Genomic DNA, 16,984 nt, shown 5'->3' with positions numbered 1-16,984 from the left:
ACTAAGTGACATGATCATGCATTTCTCAAAAATCACATTGGCAGATTGGTGAAGAACAAACCATAAATTTTCTTCTTTCCTAATTGCTGCAGCATGTACATTAACAAAAAAAAAAAAACAATTAAAAGCTTATGATAAAACTTCAGTGCTAGTGTACAAAACCCAAGCATCAACATTTTAGTACAAACTTAAGAGATCAAAGTATCGCTGGACAACCTACCTGCATCTCAGATAACTGTGGAATGCAAGATTTGGGTCTTAATGGCAAGAGGGTTGCCATTTGTGGGAAAGGGTCAACATCTTTCCTTGGTTTCTCTTGACGAAGGTGCCAGAATTTCAGTTCAGCACTAGCATGTTTTGTTGAGGATGTATGAGTAACACAGAATCTTGGTGCCCTAGTTAGAGGAAAAACAAATTTAAGATTAACCTCGGCAATAAGCCTCAAAAATCAGAACGTATAATATGTGTTCACAATTATCAGTCTTGCCACATCACTTTTTAATAATTTCTTCTTCTTTTCCTGCTGCCTATCCTCTCCCCCCCATGTTAAGTGTGTGTACATGTGTGTAATCTATCTATATCTATCCATCTATCTATGTATCTCTCAAAAGAAAAGTGGGCAAAGAAGATACACAGGCAACTTATGAAAGCTGAAATCCAAATGACCACTAAATATTGAAAAGTTATCAACATCAACAATAATCAGGGAAATGCAAATTAAAAACACCAAACACCAATGACATACCAAATACATAGCCAAAAATTTAAGAATCTCACACTATCAAATGTTATCATGAATTTGTAGTAATAAGTACTCTCATATTCTGTTGGTGGGAGTGCAGTTGGTACAACTACTTTGGAAAAGGGGATATGTGTACAGCATTGCTTGTAATTGTAAAAAGAGAAAATGACACAAATTTTTAAAACAATAAATAATCTATGGTATGTTGATGCAATGGAATACTGTATACAACAAAGAAAATGTATAAAACTCTCAATACAGTTACAATCAAATCAGTCATGTCTGACTCTTTGTGATGCCATGGACCATAGCCCACCAGGCTCCTCTGTCCAAGGAATTTTCTAGGCAAGAATACTGGAGTGGGTGGCCATTTCCTTCTCCAGGGGATCTTCCCGACCCAGGGATCAAATCTAGGTCTCCCACACTGCGGGCAGATTCTTCACTGTCTGAGCCACCAGTGAAGCCCATGATGTTGACAGAAGCACAAAAGAAGGCATACAACATGATTCCATTTTTATAACGCTGTAGTACAGGAAGATAAAACACATGTTTAGGGATTTATTTGCATACATGGTTGGTAAAACTACAATGAAAAGATGGTAATCACAAGTCCAGAAGGTGGCTGCCTCCAAGTGGATGGAGGATGGTGTAACCAGCAAGGCACCTTCAGGGGTCTTCGCAATGCTTTATTCCCCAACCAACACGGTGGGAAATAAGGAGTGTTTGTTTGTACTTAGGTTTAAATTTTAAAGAATACCCAGGATTTAGCTAGATCAAGAGAAAAGGTAAGAAAGGATTCTGGGGAAATGGCAATGTCAGCAATATTGTTTTTCTATATCTCCGAATCCCTTCATAAAAACAGACAGCATGACTATGATAGCACAACCAAAAACTCATGAACAATGTTTAGAATAACACGTGTTAATGTGACAAGGTATCCCACAAATCCCAATATATAGGCAATGGATACAAAAGATCAGCCACAAGACCTGCATGACATTGGTGTGTAGGTCACAAGAGGAAGGAAGTGCCTGATGATGGCCCTGAGAATGGAAGAGCACCAAAAGAGCCAGAAAGGCACGGCAGGCCTGTCTGAGGTTAGCAATCGAGATGGAAGGGCTTCTCCAACCTGAGGTGAGTGCACACACATGTCAGTCACATTTCAACTTACCAACAATGAACAACTGGAAAGTCAAAATAACAAAAAGGACGAACCACAACAGGTGCAACAATTTGGATGCATTACGCTTCAGTGGCAGTATGTTGACCGACAGAAGTCAGTCTCAAAAAGTTAATCCTGTATAATTACATGGCATTCTAAAAAAAGACAAAAACATAGCGACAAAGAACAGATCAGTGGCTGCCGGGGTGAAGAGAGGAGGAAGAGTCTGATGACAGAAGGGTACTCTGAGAGTTTCCTAAGGTGATGTTTGTACGCTGACTGTCATGGTGATTATGTGAATCTATACAGTTTGCTTTTACTGTATGTTAATGTAAAACATAGAAAAGAAGAGGAAAAACAGCCTTTTCAACAAATGAGGATGAGCAACTGGATATCCATAAGAAAGAAAAAAAAAACAACTGAACCTTGACCTAAACCTCACACCCTATATAAAAATTAACTCCAAACAGGCCATGGACTTAAATTAAAACATAGAACTGTAAGATTTTTAAGAACAGCACAGGAGAAAATCTTCCGAATATAGCACTGGGCAAAGCGTTCTCAGGTTTGACACCATGGGCATAATCCACGAAAGTGAAAGTGCTAGCCCCTCAGCCACGGCCGCCTGTGTGACCCGCTGGGCCGCAGGCCGCCAGGCTCCTCTGGCCACGGCATTCTCGAGGGGAGAGTGCTGGAGCGGGCGGCCATGTCCTGGCTTCCCCAGCGGCTCGGACAGTAAAGAACCCGCCTGAAACACGGGAGATCCAGGTGTGATCCCTCGGGCGGGAAGGTCCCCTGGAGAAGGGAATGGCAACCCACTCCCGTATTCTTGCCTGGAGAATTCCACAGACAGAGGAACCTGTCAGGCTACGGTCTATGGGGTCATAAAGAGTCATTCAGACAGTAACACTACTGAAACTAAAAACAGATTATATGACCCACTACTCTCTTTCCTGGACTTTAATTCCAGAGAAAGGAAGATTTATGTTCATGCAGAAATCTGTACATGAATGTTCACTGCAGCTTTATTACTAATATCAAAAGACTGAGAACAATCCTAACGTCTCTCAATGGGAGCCTGAATGTGTAACACCCACACGACAGAATACTAGACAGTAATGAAGAAGAACAAAACAACTTGGACACATCTCAAAGGAATTATCCTGAATGAAAAAATAATCCCAAAAGATTACATATTCCATTATTTCATTTACATAATAGATGAGCAGTTTTCCAGTAATTATGAGAAAGGGGGAAGGTAAGAGGCAGGCATGGTTATGAGAGCAACACAAAGGTATGCATGTGGTAATGTAACTGCTCTGTATCTTGACTGTAATGGCAAGTGCATGTGACAAAACTATATACAGAGAAATAAATTATGAGAAACTGGAAAAATATGAAAAAAGATTGTTGAGCTTTATCAATGTCAATTCCATCACTGCAATATTGTACTACAGTTAAGCAAGATGTTACCACTGGTGGTGGGGGGGAGGTGGGGAACTGGGTAATAGGTATACAGAATCTTTGTGTAATTTCTTACAACTTCATATGAATCTATCATTCTCTCAAAACAAAAAAGTTAAACTAAGAAAAGAAAAGCTTCTACTATATTCGTAATGTTTTTTAAGCTGGGTGGTGTGTGTATATATAGGTGCATATTATGGTATAATTTATACCTTTCGGCCTTTCTTAAATATTTAAGAACAGAAATTTATACAGAGAAAAACAAAATTCTCTCTATATATGGGAAAATACAAAGTACACAAGTAATCTGAAATACCTAGATGGGAGATAATTGGGAGACAGAGGCAAGGGACAAATCATGATGACCTTATTTGTTAACTTAAGGAATTTGAACCTTACACTGAAAGCTTGGGAGTAACTACTGAAAGCCTTACAGCAGGGGAGTAACATCAGCAGACCGATCACGGCCACAGCGGACAGCTCACTGATCCTCAGATGGCACACATCTTCACGAGGCCCATTCTCTTCTCCATGCTTATACCCAGGTGAAATACTACCTCTCCTCCGTGTCCTGCGCATCCACCACACTTGCTTTTAGTACACTCGTTTCACATGGAGGTTCCTCCCACTGGACTAGGATCACTAGACTTGACTGTGTTTTACCCTTGGACCCTTAGCACAGCACTTGGCTCATAGGAAGTGTTCATGGAATGTTTATTGAGATGATAAATCTAACTCGATCTATTGCACATGTATGCACATGCACACAAACACACACACACACATCAATTTGAAGAGATACTGAGCATAAGAGGTCAGGTGTAGAAGGATACATTCACAAAGTTAACATGGAGTTAAAATCCATCTTGTTTTGTTTTGTTTTTAAATCCATCTTGTAACAGAGAAATATCAATAACCTCAGATACGCAGATGACACCACCCTTATGGCAGAAAGTGAAGAAGAGTTAAAGAGCCTCTTGATGAAAGTGAAAGAGGAGAGTGAAAAACTTGGCTTAAAACTCAACATTCAGAAAACTAAGATCATGGCATCTGGTCCCATCACTTCATGGCAAATAGATGGGGAAACAATGGAAACAGTGAGAGACTTTATTTTTTGGGTTCCAAAATCACTGCAGATGGTGACTGCAGCCATGAAATTAAAAGACAATTGCTCCTTGGAAAAAAAATCTATCACCAACCTAGACAGCATGTTAAAAAGCAGAGACACTACCAACAAAGGTCTGTCTAGTCAAAGCTATGGTTTTTCCAGTAGCCATGTATGGATGTAAGAGTTGGACTATTAAGAAAGCTGAGCACCCAAGAATTGATGCTTTTAAAATACAGTGTTGGAGAAGACTCTTGAGAGTCCCTTGGACTGCAAGAAGAGCCAACCAGTCTATCCTAAAGGAAATCAGTCCTGAATATTCATTGGAAGGACTCATGCTGAAGCTGAAACTCCAAAACTTTGGCCACCTAATGCAAAGAACAGACTCATTGGTAAAGACCCTGATGCTGGGAAAGATTGAAGGCAGGAGGAGAAGGGGATGACAGAGGATGAGATGGTTGGATGGCATCACCGACTTGATGGACATGAGTCTGAGTAAGCTCCAGGAGTTGGTGATGGACAGGGAAGCCTGGAGTGCTGCAGTCCATCAGGTCGGCAAAGAGTCGACACAACTGAGCGACAGAACTGAACTGCAAGCCCCTCAAACACCAACATTATCTAAAGGATAGGTACTTTAAAGAAGCCTGAAGATAATATGACAATCTTGTCATTTAAAATTCCCATAAGTCATATATCCTTAAGACAAAAAGTATAACCTGTAACTAGCTTAAGAAAAGTGAAAGCAAATAACATTTGATTCTCATTATTTTTCTTACCAATAAAGAAGTAAGGGTTTTACAACCTCAGTCTGAATTTTTTTTAAGTGTTCTTCATTCCACTGAGATCCATCTAATAGTTTAAATTTTGATAAGACTTCTGCAGAAAGGTAGTAATCTCCACTGCTCACTAGAAAGCATTTTTTCATCTTCTCAATATGTCTGAAATAAAACACATACACAAATAGGCACACACATACATGTTGACACAGTATTCAACTAGCCAAATATTTTCACTTCCAAAATGTTTCAGGCAAGTAATGAACTAACTATCTTAGAACCAAAAGTGGGGTCACAAAGAGTCGGACCATAACTGAGCAACTGAATAAAGAACCAAAAGTGAGTTACAGGAGTAGCAATGTGAAGATAAAAATAGTTCTCACAGGTATGGGAATGGGAAGGATAGTTTTGGTCAGCTGAACAATGGCCTTGCTAAGATGTCCACACCCTCATCTCCAGAACCTAAGAATGTGATCTTACATGATAGAAGGGACTCTGCAGAGGTGATTAGGGTTTTGAGGAGATTATCCTGGGCTGTCTAGCTGGTGCTAATGTAATCATTAACAATCCTTCTAAGAAGGAGGCAGGAGGGTTAACAGTCATAGAGGAAAGATAGGAGGACAGAAGCAGAGATCAGAGAGGAGAAAAGACGTCATTCTGCTGGCTCTGAAGACAGAGGAAGGGGCCCTGAGCCAAGGAAAGCAGATGGCCTCAGAAGCAGGAAAAGGAAAGGAAATGGATTCTCCCCTAGAGTGCCCAGAAAGAATGCAGGCCTGCAGACCCATTTAGACTTCTGACCTTTTAATCGGAAGAAAATTAATTTATGTTGCTTCAAGCCACTGAGTGTGTGGCAATTAATGACAGCAACAATAGGAACTAATAAAGTATTGACTCTGAAGAACCTATGTAGGTTGACTGTATATCCTTTCCCTAACATGTCTTGGAAAGTGGTAGCAGCCTTCCATCCCAGGATCAATTAGGTCATGCTTCATAATCAACCATTTGGTAACCCCTACTCTTATAACTATGTACAATGAGCTTTGTGATCTGAATGCTTCCAAGTAACTGGAATAACCCAGTCTCCAGTATTTACTCAGTCAAACCTTTAATGGGGATTGCAGTCTACTTCAGAGTTCAGAGCAGATAAGGAGAACACAGACAAGGTAAGGAGGCAAAACAAGGTCCTCCAAGGTTCATAAGACTTACAGTGACCTAACACATATGGAGCAGCCAAACAAAGACCCATGCCCCGTCAGACCTAAGAGGCTCTCTCAAGAACATCCAGCATCATATCCAGCAGATATCTCATTCAGATATGTCTAAGTGGCTTCTGACTAAAGACCACAGAATTTGTTAACTGAGCGGGCTGCCAGGAACAGCCAGGCCCTTACACTGGCATAAGGTATCTTTTATGTAAATCAATCTTATTATAATAAGTCTTATTATTAATTCTTATAAAAGTATAAATTACATTTATATATTTATTCCAGGCCTTTTGTCTGTGCTTAAATGACCCAAACTAATATTTTATAATTTGATGTTAAAACTATTGAAAAAAAAAAAGAAATACCTTTGATGTCTTCCAGGATTCTTAAGAACTTTTAACCTCTCAATATCCATCCATAGCCACCAATATTTCTCCCCTAAGGTACCTTTTAAAAATTTCTTAAATCTTTCAAACTCCTTTCTATTGCCAATGTCATACATTTTATGAGAAATACACCAATCAGCCCTGCTGTCTTGTCCAACGCTCTCAGGTTTTGAAATTGCTTGTCCTAACACATCTTCCGACTTTTCCCTTGGCATTTCACTAAGCAAAACATTCTTGCCAGAGGTAGGCTCCCCAATGTCATCAAATACCACTTCTGTTACGTTTCTGAAATTTACATAATCTGGGCTTTCTCTAAGTGTTGCTCCAAGAATTTGATGAATCGCCACTCTCAAAATAAAGGAGACATAAGATCTTAAAAACTCGTCACATGTTGAGAAGTGCAGTGTCAGACTTTTATCGGCATTCTGTTGCTTTTCAAGGTATATCCTCAGAAGAGCTTGAGAAGGAGTGTCCTGTAGAGATACAGACCCATCTTCTTCAAATTCGGAGATTAATCTAGTGGTTTTTAATAGGCCCTTTTTTGTCCTGGGGTGGACTCCATCATCGAAGATAAAACTCTCTGTATTAAATCATAAAAGGCTATTAGATCAGATATGAATGTAAAAGTTTTCTTTTACTTGTTAACTAGATGTTATAAATCACCACAGATGGTGATTGTGGCCATGAAATTAAAAGATACTTATTCCTTGGAAGGGAAGTTATGACCAACCTAGGCAGCATATTAGAAAGAAGAGACATTACTTTGTCAACAAAGGTCCATCTAGTCAAGGCTATGGTTTTTCCAGTGGTCATGTATGGATGTGAGAGTTGGACTATAAAGAAAGCTGAGTACCAAAGAATTGATGCTTTTGAACTATGGTGTTGGAGAAGACTCTTGAGAGTCCCTTGGACTGCAAGGAGATCCAACCAGTCCATCCTAAAGGAGATCAGTCCTGGGTGTTCACTGGAAGGACTGATGCTGAAGCTGAAACTCCAATACTTTGGCCACCTCGTGTGAAGAGCTGACTCATTTGAAAAGACCCTGATGTGGGAAAGATTGAGGACAGAAGGAGAAGAGGACGACAGAGGATGAGATAGTTGGATGGCATCACTGACTCGATGGACATGAGTTTGGGTAAACTCTGGGAGTTGGTGATGGACAGTGAGGCCTTGCGTGCTGTGGTTCATGGGGTTGCAAAGAGTCGGACATGACTGAGCAACTGAATTGAACTGAAAGTGCCAACAGGGACTGGCCATGTCTTCCCTGGACCTGAAGAGGATATTGGTGGCAGATGAACTAAATATTTGCTATCCTCAATAAAGAAGATCTTCAAAAAGACATGACACACTTTTAAAATGTAATATTTCAGACTGATAAGGTCAACATACAAAGGCCAAGTCTATTAGAATTAGAATGTGTATACCAAATGATTGTGTGTACTTTAATGTTTTATGTTGCATGGTAAAATAAAATTAGCTACCATAGATGATGAGATGATAGATGAACAGACCAGAATTGGGGTCATATTAGCAATTTAAAAAAATTGACTATTTTATCAGAAAAATTCAATTACTATTACACTTACAACCTATCATTAAAATTACAAAATTGCATAAAGTCATTGTGAAGCCTTGCAAATACAAATGGACTACATTTACACTTTTTCTAAAGATATAGTCTAGCCCTTATTTTTTTTTTAGTCTTTCAGATATCAGTGAAATATCTGATGTCTGTGCTTTATTTCACATGGCAAATCTACTGCTTGCAAAGCCACGGATCAGGAAAACCCTGATTCATGTGTCCCAACCTCAATTTTCTCAATAATAGATTTCAAATCTCAATAAACTGAAAATGTTTCATAATTTTAATCAAAAATATGTATAATAAATTTCCCTAAAATTGAGATTAGACTTTTGTAGACCTGTGAAAGGATAGTGGGTATACGCTCAACCCCACAAACATGGAGGCACTTCTGCTCACTGCCTTCCTGGTATCCTTTCTCTTTCTGTTCACTAACTTCACTCTCCAATTTTCTACTTCACTATTTGGAGGCAACAGTAAGACATCTATAAATTCCATAATTTCCAGTTAGAAAGATGATTTCCCTCTTTACCTAGATTTAGGTTCAATTCTAGAGACTCCAGATTTATCACCCCCAGAGGTTTCTGATACTTATCAAAGGAACTGTGCAATAATTTAGTGAATTGTGGAATTCCCTTCCTGAATCACATTGCTAGATTTTTTTTCCCCCTCTAGCAATATCACATGTTAATTACTACCGTTTCTGGAGGTAAGGTAAGGTAAGGTATGGTAAGGTGAAGTAGCTCAGTCGTGTCCGACTCTTTGCAACCACATGGACTGTAGCTTACCAGGCTCCTCCGTCCATGGGATTTTCTATTCAAGAGTACTGGAGTGGGTTGCCATTTCCTTCTCCAGAGGATCTCCCCAACCCAGCGATCGAACCCAGGTCTCCCGCATTGTAGGCAGACACTTTACCGTCTGAGACACCAGGGAAGTCCTTTCTGGACCGTTTCTGGAACGGTCTTCACTTATGAAAAGTTTCTGTCATCCACCAAAGTTCACCCACCCACGGTAGAAATTTATCTGCTTTTCAAGGTGAAAAATAGTCTGAACTTAAAAACAGTAGGATAATTCAAGTTCCATAAATCACTATTTACTTTTGGGAGGACAGAAAGGTTGTACCCACTTTATTTCAAATTCTTAATAATAAGAATTTGTAAACTGTAATAGGAAATAGTGATAAACCAAACATTTATTGACTGTCTATCAGGTACCAAGCACTAAACATTTTATATATTCAATATGTATGCATCATTAGTTTAATCTTACAGATGACAAAAGCAAGGCTACCAGAAGTGGAATAATTTGCAAAAGTCACAAACTAATCAGTATCAGAGTTGGGTTCTAAACCCCTCTTCTTTTCACTATACCAGGTTGTCTCTCAAAAAACAGTAGAAACTGGAGTTGCAGGAGATATCATTTTTTTTCCCTATCCACTAAGTGTTGTATTGTAAGTTTAAAATAACAACAACAAAAGATGTAAAAAGGAGTTCTGAGGTCAATCTTATCCTTGTCCTTTTCCGCTTACCAGAAACAGATGAAACAACTGGTGAGTCAATTTTGTCGTGGAACACACAAGATGGTAATGAAAAGGTTGGTGCTGTTTGCTGACATTGTTTTGCTAAGGCAAACCAATCTTTTGTTTGAGTATAGGAGGCCTAGGAAGAAAGGAGCACATTTGTTTAACCAAGATTAGCAGTATTCTTCCAATCATGAATCTGGATAAATCATTATGATAATATTCAATTTGTATAGTACAATATGTAAAGGAAAAATTATGCTGTGAAAGAAAAGAATATTGTACACAGAAAAATTCATTAGCTGAGAATAATGATAAGGAAATTTCAATTCAGATTATTTTCATATTAGATGATCAAAGGAAAAAAAAAAGAAGCCCAATACCATCAAATTCTTCACTCCTCCATCAGAAGCATGCAACCCTACTTCCTGGATTCACTACAAATTCCCGCCATCTAAGTTAACTTGGCAGTCTCCATAGCTCATCAGTCTTTGGGCGCATCTTTTGTCAGCTGCTCCCATTTACAACCTTCTCAATGATTTCATGCCCCCAGTTCCATCTGGCCAGGCTCAGTGTTTTTAACAACTCCTCCTTAATATGACAAAAACTTACTCTCAGTAGCACTGGAAACCCCTTCACGTTCAACTTCCCCTTTACCTTAGATTCTGTTTTCGAAATTTTGCTTGGATGGGATGCTTCCTGAAGGATGATTTCTGACTCACCTGCCCCTGGATGGAGTCTTCAGTTTTTCCTTTCTTTTATGTACTCCTGAGTCAGCTGATCCAATTCTCAACCTGACATGCAGCTTCAAAAGCCCCAGTCCTAAGAAACTCTATCTCAGATGCCCTGGGAAGATTCTTCTTTCCACTTCTCTTAGAAATGTCCTCACTCACTTTTCTAGGATAATCCAACTTGTTCAACAGAAGCAGAGTAGGGAGTGTCTAGCATTACTTTCACTTCTCCTTTTTCCAACTAAGTCATCTTAGCCTAAGGAACACTTACAGAGGAGGCAAGGCTCAAAGGGAATAGAACTGTTCCCTGACTATTATGGAGAATTAGCAGGGCAAGTCAGGCCACACAACGAGACCAAAGGCAAGAGACAGAAACACCAGGTGCAATGGTGTAGTACTGTCCCTTTTAGAAGGTAGGTAGGTAGTAGCTTTGAATCTAATTTCCTCTTGTTTCTTCTTTTTCTTTCTCTAAAACCAAATCATCTACTACTAAGTATATTCATTCAAAATATTTATTAAATGACTACTCTGTTCCAAGTGCTAGCCTAAGCACCGAGAGAAGACCAAAATAATTAAGGGACTATCAAGGAACTAAGACCAACATACAAGAGTCATGTCTTGATTTGAGACTTGCCTGGTGGCTCAGATGGTAAAGCGTCTGCCCTAAAACGTGGGAGACCCGGGTTCAATCCCTGGGTTGGGAAGATCTCCTGGAGAAGGAAATGGCAACCCACCCCAGTATTCTTGCCTAGAATATCCCATGGATGGAGGAGCCTGGTAGGCTACAGTCCATGGGGTTGCAAAGAGTCAGATACAACTGGGCGACTTCACTTTCACAAGAGTCATTAAATCAACTACACAGAAAGATAAGAGAGCAGAAGATAGAAGTAGTCAGCCAAATATAATAACAGTTAACTATTCTACTTTATATTCTTAAAAGATGGGTCAATTGTTTGTGTTTAGATGGTATAACTGAAGACAAAGAAATATTACTAATTATCATAAGGATTAATACCTATCTATAGTCATGGTTTAATGATTTAACAGCCCCAAAAATTGAACACTCAAGTTCAAAGGTTATTAAAAAGAAATATATAATTCAGATATTATGTAAGTTGACAGAAATGAGTTTTTTTCCATCACAGAAAATAGTAAAAGTAAAGTAGCTTGAATTTTTATTTTCTTATATTCGATTCAATTTACATGTAAGGAATCAGAACTTATTCCCCTAGATTGATTCTTTCCTTTGTATGTTTATGGACTTCTACCATTAGTACATGTTTTTGAAATCCCTAACATTATTAGAACACATATGTTAAGAGAAAAAATAAATACTGAAAAATAAATATAAGAGAAAATAAAAAGGTGACTTTAGTACATCCCTGAGCATTATTCAGAGGAAATAATGGGACTGGCATACTTTTTTTTTTAACATTTTTGCCAAATATTGCTGATAGAACTGTCAAACTACAAAATTATATAGGAGCTTACACATGAAAAAGAAATGTTCAAAAAGATAGGGTAGGGATATCCATTCCAACAGAGATGTTTTCCTCTTGAATGACATCTTTGATCAATCGGAAGTGCCTGCCTAGAAGGCTGTGCTGAAAAGAGTTTAGAGCCAAGTCCTAGCTCAGCATGAAAATTGCCATGATTGATTAGCAATATCTGTCATGAATATAAACTAGGACAATAGCAACACATGGGTAACATATTTGCAGTTCCTGGTTTTGTGAAGAATTGTATATTGGAAACGTGTTCCCAGAGAGAAGATCTGACGATTAGAAGGTAAAGAGAAGCAGGATAAGTGACCCCGAAATATGCCATGACCTGGATTATTGTGAGCTGAAGGATTCCTTGACCCAGTAGAGTCAGGAAAAACATTCACCTCTGCTTTAACTACCTACAAGAATTTAGTTACAGGGCCAGGCTCAGAGAGAGTCAGTACCAGAGATAACTTTTATGTGAATGACACCTACCTCTATGGCAGGGGCAGGCAAACGTCTAATTAGTAAACATCTGGTCTTCTTACAGTCCTGTGACTTACCCTGTTCCCCTCTGAAGCCCCAGGCCCTTATCCCATTCCCAGGCTCAGGAGAGCTCAACTGCCCAACTTGTTTCAGGTCTCATATTCTTAAAGGGCTCCTGTACATAACTAAATTACCTTTTTTTTTGCCTGTAACTTATATCAATTTTTTTTATTAGACCAGCCAAAGAACCGACAAGGGTAGAAGGAAAAGGTTCCCTCCCTGATAAAGGCAAAGATCTAACAACAATTTTCACTATACTACGGTTCTCCAAAAGGACATTTGATTCTGGGTTAGATTTCTTCATATGTACTTATACTACCCAACAATCTCTAATTGTGGAGGGCAAATTTATACTTGGTAATAGTTAAACAGTAATGCATTTTATTACTAAAGAATAATCTTGACAATAGGGAGGAGAAGATCCAATTTATCATTGCTTTGTACAAATATTATAGATTCTAAATAATGAAAAAATTGGAATGAACAATGAAAGCCTTACTTCCCATGTGACAGTGGGCATGCTCTTCAATTTTCCATTTTCCTTTGTACACATGACAATAATAATTCTAATTACATTTCAGGTGAAAGAGTGTGGGCAAATAAGACAGCATAAATCCAAAAGAATTTCTGCTAAATCTACTTTGGAAGTATTTGAAAACATTTTCTTATTCAAATGAACATCATGTCTCTAAAAAGACAAGTCTCACCAAAGTGCCAAGTCACAAAGAAACACTCAAGACTTTTACCTCGCCCAGAGAAATGTAGAACTTTTTCATAATTATAACATCATCATCTTCAACAGGAGGAGGTGGTGGACTGGGTGGTTTTTTCAGGACCCAGGGTGAAAACTCTGTACCTAATATGATATTCATGCCTGATTCACTCCATCTTACTTGTGAAATCAATTTGGCTAACCTGTATTTCAGAAATCATACAAATTGAAATAAATTTCAAATATGGTAGAATTCAGAATAAAAACTAAAAATTTTTTTATGTATTCAAATCAATTTCCCCTCCTAGCTATGCCCGATGATTCTCTTAGGAGCTGCTAACATTAATGGCTTATTCATAGGATCACTAATTAATTAATAATTATTCTGTTTTATTGTATTTTAGAAAATGGTTGTTCTAAGAAAGGGTCAAATTTTAGTAAAATTTCAGACTGTTTAGGAACTTAAACTTTAAAAGTCAGGGAGCATAAAAGAAAAACTTGGCCCTGTGCTAGAACATTCTGTCTTTTTTATGGCATTCATATTCATTTTTTATCACCCTGAACATAAATACCTTTATAGAAGTAGGAAAAAAATGTAAATATAATGATCAAAGAAGCAGAATTGAAGTACATTTATTAGGTACTGTTTCTATGAAATCTCTTTGGAAATGTTAAGCAATTTTTACCAATGCTCTATGTTATACTACATAGTAACCAAAGTATAAACTCCAATGGGGTTAAAGGTACACAATTTTATTAAGAAAGTAAATAAAAATGATTTTTGCTGAAAAAAATCATTTAAAATATATGTATACTGATGAGATTACAATACCTGTATTCAAAGTAACAATCACTTTCCAGAAATGTTGGAAGTCTTTCTTTTTTGACCCAGTGAATACCTTGTTCACGACTGAGACACTGTCAGAAGACAAGTGAAAAAGAAAGTATCATGGAAAATCACCTATTAGAACAATGATGGTCTATCACTACAGCAGTGTTACCTCTAGCTCTTATAGGGAACCCCGCCTCTACCTTCGGTTTGGACAGGAGAGAATAAGAACCCCGATTCTCAAGTTTGAAGCCACTTTGTCTGCTGGTACTTCATTAATTCTCTCAACAAACCTATATCAACTATTATCTACATTTTACAGACTACCAAAGTGAATCAGAAAACTTAAGTAACTTACTGAAAGAGGAAAAATGACCAAAAAAAAAAATCAATCAGTCTCAGTACTTTCACAGTTATAAAACAGGTTAAAAATAATCACACACAGGGGACTTCCCTGGTGGTCTAGTGGCTAAGACCCTGCGTTCTCAATGGAGGATGAGATGGTTGGATGGCATCATCAGCTCAATGGACATGAGTCTGAGCAAACTCTGGGAGATAGTGAAGAACAGGGAAGCCTGGCGTGCTGCAGACCATGGGGTTGCAAAGAGTCAGACACGACTTAGCAACTGAACAGGTTGCTAAGTTCAGAATTCTGTAGGAGGCCACACAGGCATGAAAACCAACAAGGTTTCCACAGAACATGATTGAGATGGGGATGGAGTCAAGATGACAGAATAGAATGATGTGGAGTTCACCTCTCCCCACAAGTACATCAAGAACACATCTACAAATGGAGCAATTCTCAGAGTGCCTGCTGTACACTAGCAGAGGACCTTGGACACCTAAAAGGACAGGAAAAATCTTCACACGACTGGGTAGGACTTAAGAAAGTGAAAAAGAAAAAGAGAAACAGAAGGGTACCTGCACCCCTGGTGGGGAGCTGGAGGAGAGAAGAGGTTCCCGCACTCAGGGAAGCCCCCTCACCAGTGGGCAGATCAGCTGGGACAGAGGGGGAACTTCTGGAAAGGAGCTTGAAGGAAAGCACAGAACTGGTCTGTGACAGGTAGGACAGATTAAGACCTACACGGATGTTCCGTTCTGCAGCCCTGCATGCTCCAGCCTGAGCTGTGTGTCTGTGGATGTGGAGAGGGGCTGGGTGCTGGAATGTGGGGTTTGGAGAGTGGACACAGGGAGGAGACAGTTGTTGGCTGTGAAGAGACAGTCCGCAAGGATGGGAGTAAGGAGCTCCACAATTGGGAATGTTCATGGAAGAAGCCTAGGCCGCCAAAGAAGCAGGGCACCACTGCTGAGTGACCCACAGGATGGGGACTGCCATTTCAGTCCCCTTCCCCATGCACCCCTGTCTCCATGGATACCAGGAGGGGCACCTCCCAGAGCAGGCTCGCATGCCCGCCCATCGCCACCTCTGCCCCTGCCTACCTGGGCAGGGCAGATATGCTCTGGGCCAGCCTTCAGAGGAACATGTGCAGAGGTGGGGCTGAAATCAAGCCAAGCCGCAGGGGCCATGCAACTAAAACAGAAGAGCTGAAGTCTCTCCTCATGGCTATAGGAGCTGCAGATTCACATACACCCTCACTGTCAGTGTTGTGAACCCAATGCCTGCGGAGTGTCTGAATGGATAAGCACTCACACAGCTCAGCGGGACTAGTTTCAGCAGCTGTGGGCTTTGTGGGCACAAACACACAGAGACTGGGCCAGGCCAAAATCTGAGCTGCCTTCATAGCTACCACAGAGGGTCCAGGTACACGACTACTGCAGTCCTGGGACCTGAATTTGGTGGATTCACACAGGTGGCCTGGAAAAAACGCAGGAGAGACACCAGGGCCAATTGGTGGCAAACCAACAGTTAAGCTGGGGGGCAGGGTGCTAAGAGCAGTTCCAACAACAGTGTAATCTGTGAGCCAGCATGACAGGTGAAAGGTAACACAATACAGCACACTCACAGGTGAACAACTACAGAAGAGGAAAACTCAGGGGCTTCTCTCACAAAGGAGTGCTCCAATCTCACCTACTATGCACCACAGTAGAAAACGAAGCTCGAAGTTGGACAAGGAAGAAAATAATAAATATCAAAGCAGAAATACATGAAATAGAGACTAAAACAAAGGGTAATGAAGAGCCATTTTTTTGAAAAGATAAAACTGATAAACCTTTATCCAAACTCATCAAGAAATAAGAGGTTCCAAATAAATAAAATCAGAAAAGAGAAGTTACAACCAATATCACAGAATAGAATCATAAGAGACTAGTATAAACAATTATTTGTCAACAACTGGACAATCTAGAAGAGATGGATAAGTCCCTAAAAACAAAAAATCTTCTAAGACTCAATAATGAAGAAATAGAAAATCTTAACAGACAAATTACAGTGATTTAAAAAAAAAAAAAAACTCCCAAAAAAACAAAAGTGCAAGATCAGAAGCCTTCACAGGGGAATTCTACCAAACATTTTTTTAAAAGTTAACACCTATCCTTCGAAAACTGTTTTGGAAAATTGAAGAGGAATACCTCCAAACTCACCCTACAAGGCTAGCACTACCCTGATACCAAAACCAAAAAGAAAGATAGATAATTACAAACCAATTTACCTGATTACAAAAGATGCAAACAGATCCAATAAAACATAATGGATGGGACTTCCATGGTGATACAATGGATAGAAATCCGCCTTCCAATGCAGAGGAGCTAAGTTTGATCCCTGGTCTAAGAGGATTCCACAT

General features: G+C 39.3%; 1 protein-coding gene across 3 annotated transcripts in view; it reads right to left on the bottom strand.

Annotated features, from left to right (window-relative positions):
* Window positions 1-16,984, bottom strand: part of RGS22 (regulator of G protein signaling 22) — a 148,331-nt gene that overhangs the window by 97,408 nt on the left and 33,939 nt on the right. For all 3 annotated transcript variants that reach the window (XM_070477333.1, XM_070477331.1, XM_070477332.1), the window contains exons 5-10: window positions 14,247-14,332; window positions 13,449-13,617; window positions 9,951-10,080; window positions 6,820-7,420; window positions 5,250-5,411; window positions 221-395 (exon numbers count right to left, since the gene is read on the bottom strand). In XM_070477333.1, the coding sequence (XP_070333434.1) occupies window positions 221-395; window positions 5,250-5,411; window positions 6,820-7,420; window positions 9,951-10,080; window positions 13,449-13,617; window positions 14,247-14,332 (1,323 nt within the window). The remainder of the gene's footprint in view (window positions 1-220; window positions 396-5,249; window positions 5,412-6,819; window positions 7,421-9,950; window positions 10,081-13,448; window positions 13,618-14,246; window positions 14,333-16,984) is intronic.

Source organism: Odocoileus virginianus, chromosome 15 (genome assembly GCF_023699985.2).
Source record: "Odocoileus virginianus isolate 20LAN1187 ecotype Illinois chromosome 15, Ovbor_1.2, whole genome shotgun sequence".
Lineage (NCBI taxonomy): Eukaryota > Metazoa > Chordata > Mammalia > Artiodactyla > Cervidae > Odocoileus > Odocoileus virginianus.
The sequence above is the reverse complement of the archived record's forward strand: the minus strand, read 5'-3'. Positions and strand labels throughout refer to the sequence as shown.